Source organism: Cantharellus anzutake (genome assembly GCF_015039405.1).
Source record: "Cantharellus anzutake strain C23 chromosome Unknown EI90scaffold_15, whole genome shotgun sequence".
Taxonomy (NCBI): Eukaryota; Fungi; Basidiomycota; class Agaricomycetes; order Cantharellales; family Hydnaceae; genus Cantharellus; species Cantharellus anzutake.
This window is the reverse complement of record NW_024066965.1, coordinates 760223-765891: the sequence shown is the minus strand read 5'-3', so window position 1 is coordinate 765891 and position 5669 is coordinate 760223. Positions and strand designations below refer to the sequence as shown.

General features: G+C 46.4%; 1 protein-coding gene across 1 annotated transcript; it reads left to right on the top strand.

The window, feature by feature from the left end:
• Nucleotides 1-711: 711 nt before the first annotated feature.
• Nucleotides 712-5469, top strand: EI90DRAFT_2914624 (uncharacterized protein; the record flags this gene model as incomplete). The annotated part of the gene is made up of 2 exons (XM_039054529.1): nucleotides 712-1326; nucleotides 2881-5469. 2 exons carry the CDS (start codon nucleotides 712-714, stop codon nucleotides 5467-5469), a joined length of 3204 nt encoding a protein of 1067 aa, XP_038918211.1.
• Between the last annotated feature and the right edge of the window lie 200 nt (nucleotides 5470-5669).

Below are 5669 nucleotides of genomic sequence, written 5' to 3'. Positions count from 1 at the left end.
TGTCGAGGATGAGGTCGGACCCGGAATGTTCCGGAGTCGGACCGAAGGTGGTGTTGGAGCCGGAGGTGGGATAACCTCTTGGAAGTCGGCAAGGAGGAGGTGGCAGAAGGGAAGTAGGACTCTGGAAGTCAGGTTCAGAGTTCTGGGAGCCCGGAGCAGAGGTCAGGATTGTATGGATATGACAGGTGTCCTCTTCAAAGCTCTTGCTTTGGAGACAGCCCACGATCGCAGTTCTCTGGCTCTTCTCCAGCGCTATACGTTCAATATTTTTGCACGTTGTGACTCTTCCATCGTTCTATCATCTCGGCTAAACAGTTGTGTCTTTCGTCGAGTCCTCTTCAAAGCTTTTACTTTGGAGACAGCTCACGATTGCATTCCTTCATTTCCACCTTCATCAAGGCCCATCCTCACGCTGTGGCTATTGTGCTCCCCTTGGATTTGTTGGTGTCCTCTTCAAAGGTTTTTTCTTTGAAGACAGCCCCTCAAGTGCTCCTTCGGTTTCACACTCGTCCATATCTTTGCATTGCGACATTTGCTTCGCGCCTGTCGTCATTGTCTCTGTATTTGTCGGTCAGTATAGCACCTCCGAGTAGCCGTGTTCAGCTCATCGATCATCACATAGCCACCGTCGTTTATATAACTTCTATCCAATCGCAATATCCCTCCAAAGTTACACCTTATTCGTCTTGATCTCCACATCGTCATAACATCATGGCAGGTCTACGTGCTCTTAAGAAGTCACTAAAGGCATCAGAAAGGTATTATGCAGCAAAGGAAGCTGCTGGTGGGACGTCATCAAAGGACAGGCCAGATGCCGATTTCCTGAAGGAGCTGAGGAGCATCCCCAGGATTGCACCATCCATTCGTCGATCACAACAGCCAGGAACCGAAAAAACAACGGCTCCTATCCATCACTCTGCCAATGATCCCAATGAGTACACATCATCGTTCAATCCACTCGAAGAGTTCGGATCGTCTTTCCCTGACCCACCCTCACCATATTTGGGAACCATCCCCATTGGCCTGGACACTACGGTCGAACGAGTCATCTGCACGCCTCTGGATGCACGCTGGTCTAAGCATGCTTTAAAGCGCAAAAGACAGCATGTGTGTTGGGACAATATTGTCCTTCCACAGCTCATACCTGTGTACACTCGGTGGGAGCGTTTGCATTATTCTGGCATGAAGGCGACACCTAGAGCGGATCCTTGCAACTGTGAAGGCAGCCACCAAGCACTCAAAGTCGTTTGCATGCAGTTTGACCGCAAAGATGAGGTTGACCTCATGGTTTGCAATGCCCGCCCCACTTGGCATCAGCAAAAAATTGTTATGCTCCTGAGTGCTCCGGAGTATGGGGAGCACTGGGAGAATCAGGAGGAGATTGGCCGGTCCAGGAACAGCTCATTTCCTCCGGAGTTGGTCAGGTACTCCAGGGCACTCCCAGGAGGGCATGGAGCATTGCTTTGTGCACAAACATATCCAGTAAATACAATTTAATGCTTCAAAATGTATAGGGGTGAGAAGCTTCTGGGAGCTCCTGGAGCATTTGAAAATGAAAAGGAAAAAAAAAGAGGGAAGACTCCCCATGAATACCTCCTACCACAAGACTAACACAACAAGACACTACTTAACATTTAGATCAAACACTATACTATACATCAAGGACACTGAGACTCACCAATACACAGTCAAAATTTATGGCCTGATATATGATCAATCTGGCAACTTAATCACTTTTGGACTTGCAGAATATGGAGGAGGGGGAAATGGGGGAGAATGAGGGGGGAAATGAGGGGGGAAATGAGGGGGAAATGAGGGGGAGAATGAGGGGGAGAATGAGGGGGGAATATAGAGGGAAATGAGGAAAATTTGAAAAATAGGGACTTCTAAAAAGTTGAAAAAATAATTAGGGAAAAAATCAAAAAAAATTCAGGAACTGTAGTGCCTTTGAAGTGCTTTCAGGATATATAATTATTTGCGAAATTGAGGAAGAAATGATGGAGAAAAATGGAAAATACTTTCGGAGACCTGAGAAATAATGAGAACTGAATTGATGGGAAAGTCTGAAAATTGAATAGGAAAGTGAGGGGAAGCCTTGTAGCATTGTTATTTTCTGCTGTTCTAATTTTTCCTGATTCTTCTTGGTCTCACTCCCAGCTGCTCCTGGATACTCCTGGATACTCCTGGAAGCTCCAGGGTCCAGGAGCAGCTAATGGAAAATACTTTCAGGGACCCAAGAAATAATGAGAACTGAATTGATGGGAAAGTCTGAAAATTGAATAGGAAAGTGAGGGGAAGCCTTGTAGCATTGTTATTTTCTGCTGTTGTGATTTTTCCTGATTCTTCTTGGTCTCATTCCCAGCTGCTCCTCAATACTCCTAGAAGCTCCTGAAAGCTCCTGGGAGGGTCCAGGAGCAGCTGGGAGTGAGACCAAGATCAATCAGGAAAAATCACAACAGCAGAAAGTAACAATGCTGCAAGGCTTCCCCTCACTTTCCTATTCAATTTTCAGACTTTCCCATCAATTCAGTTCTCATTACTTCTCAGGTCTCCGAAAGTATTTTCCATTTTTCTCCATCATTTCTTCCTCAATTTCGCAAATAATTATATGTCCTGAAAGCACTTTAAAGGCACTATAGTTCCTGAATTTTTTTGATTTTTTTCCCTAAATTTTTTTTTTCAACTTTTTAGAGACCAAAATTTTCCTCCCACTGCTCCTGGCACATTGCATACTCCTCACCACTCCCAGCCACTCCTGAACCCCCTCCCAGGAGAACACTATTGGCTCCAGGAGTGCCCAATCTGCTGTTTTGTCTCCCACATGCTCCAGCCACTCCTGATGCTCCGGAGCATAACGGACTTTTGCTGATGTGCATCCAGCTCGTCAAACTAGGGATGTTCCCATGTGCACCATGTCATCCTTCACTGGCTGTAAGCATCGATGTATTAGAATGGGTCTCACTTTTGTCCACCTTTACTGCCCTGAACAACTGCGCATGGGCAGCTACCATGCAAATCGTACTTCAAAGGCACAGTTTCCATTTCGATGCTAAGGATTCTCTACGCAGACGTTTTACGAATGCCCTTAAATATTACCAGAGCCTCAAATCCTTAGTCCAAGCGGAGCTCATCCATTTGGCACAAACACATATGCCTCCATCTCAACGTCTGTCCATGATACTGCAATTGCAGGAGAACGATCTAGACACCGATGCTGGCCCATCTGTCTCATCTCTCAACTCACCACACCCAGGCAATACCCAAAATGGGACTAATTTCAACGCTAAGACACCGATCAACCATCGCATGTATGAGAATGCTCATCATATTCCAAGTCAAGGCACTCCCAAAGCTGATGATCAGCCTAGTTCCTTCCTTCATTCTCGGTGTCCCCTCTGTTTTGGTGGGTCTCACACAAAAGCAGAGGATGTACAGGTCATCGTCTGCTGTGATGCAAATTTTCAACTAAAGCGGATCAAAGACCAGGATCGTTGGCACGGAATGGAGGGGAACATTGGTTCGAAGGATCCTATGTTTACTTCACCGAGGACTGTATTTCTCTCTGATGACTTTGTTCAGTCATGGAAAAACCGTGTAGAGACCATTCGCCCTCCTAAAAGGACCTCTAAGAAACGCAAGGAGCAGGCAGGGGAGATGGTGGATATTGAACATGCTCCAAATGATGTGGATGACAGGAGAGAGTTGAACTTGCCTGTTCCAAACTCCACATATGATGCTTGTTCCGAGTCTTTCATTGCTGCTGATGGCGAGCGCATCAAGGCATCGACAGATTACTTTGCAAACACCGGAGTCATGGGGATTCTCTGTCGTCATGATATACCTCTATTCCTTGTGAACATCCAGACAGCGGGTGAGAAACAACACTACCTATTTGCACTCATTGCAAAGTTCTTTGAACATGTCCCAGACTGGTGGCAGGTTGGAATATTGTATGACATAGGGTGTCAGGGAGACCGTACCCTGAGGAAATACAACATTGCACCTGAGTGGCAATCCCAAATTGCGTGGGGTGTCTCCATTTTTCACGCATATGGTCATCAATATGCCTGTCAACTTTGGTACCATCCACGTAAATCAAAGCCCCGGGGGCTCACGGATGGTGAAGGTTGCAAGAGGGTATGGAGCCAACTACAACAGTTGATACCGGGTCTTCGAGTTACTGGTCATTATCGCCGCCTCTTTCTAATTGATCTGCAGGTTGAGCACATCGAGTCTATGAAACTACCTGACATTGGCAAATGGCTTAGAGATCACCTGAGGAGGGCCAGGGAGCGACTTGATGTGGCTATTGCTCGTTTGGAGAACAATGGCATTTCTGCCCCTGATCTGCTGGCACAGTTTGAGGACCAGCGATGTTATTACAGCAAACCTTTGGAGTGCCAATCAAAAACAGCGGCCCAGAAGCTAGTGGATTGGGTTATGTCATTGAAGGCAGAACTAAGGACCCAAGAGACTCTCTATGAAGAACTTATCCATACACGGCCTGGAGATGACGATCTTGTTCATCAGCTTGAGTTGCAGCAATTCATGGAGAGGGTGGCCAAAGAAATTCTAAGGTTGAAGGGTTTACTGGCCACAAACATGCATAAGCTTGGAGCACAGGGTGATGCTACCTTGGAAGAGTTGGAGAGGCTGAAGAAGGATGAGTGGACCAATGAACTCATCAATTTTCGGGTTCTCAGGGATCAACTTATTCGGAAATTGCGCTCAAGACGGTTTGAACTTAGTGTGCTCGATCACTCGAAGGCTTGCACCATTGACCAAAATGTCAAGGCTCATGTTGAGAAGGCAGCAAAGAGTCGATTGTCTGCCATCGATATTACACTGCAAAAATATAATGAAAAGCTGGAGCTTTTACGGAGGCTACAGCATACTTCTCCTGCCCATCACAATAAACACATCCCACCTTTGCTCACCTGTGACACTGTCCTTCAGCTGGATGTAGATCAAGATCTTTGGCAAGAGTTCTTTGACCATGATCCTGGGGAGGGTGAGCTTCCGAAATGGATGACAGATTCCGGTGTTCGTGGGAACATTCCCTATGCCCAGGAAATGGACAATTGTCAGTCTGAGATTTGTAGACTCACAGCAGAGCATGCTAACCTCCGGCAGTGGTTGGCCGAGGAGTATGCTGCTTATTCCTCACTTTTTCAGTCCTGCCAAGAAAAGGGTAGTGTTGACATTGCTTTTCTTGCTCTCAACTGGCTGCATGAACTTCATGACCTCTCAATTCCATGGCAGAATCACACTCAAAATGTCCCTTGTCCACTCAATGCACTAATGTGGCTGGACACCACCCCCCAATGTCAAAGGAGGATTTTTGTCGCCACCATCAAGATGTCCAACACACAGGCATTTGGTACCCTGATGCTGATGGTTCGGAGGCAAATGGTGGCAGTGATAGTGGCAATGAGGCAAGTCAAGATGATGATGAGGATGGTGAGATAGAGCCCGATGAGATGGAGGAAAATGGGGTGCTGGCTGCTGCTATGGCTGCGCTAGATGTGACAGGAGAGGCTCATGTTGATTTGGAGAATCTGGAAAGTTTCTAAGACAATGCAAAGCTCCATTATGTAATAAATCATGGGAAACTACATAATTCTAGGAAGATAGAACATGACATAACACAGAAGTTACAAAGTTACATA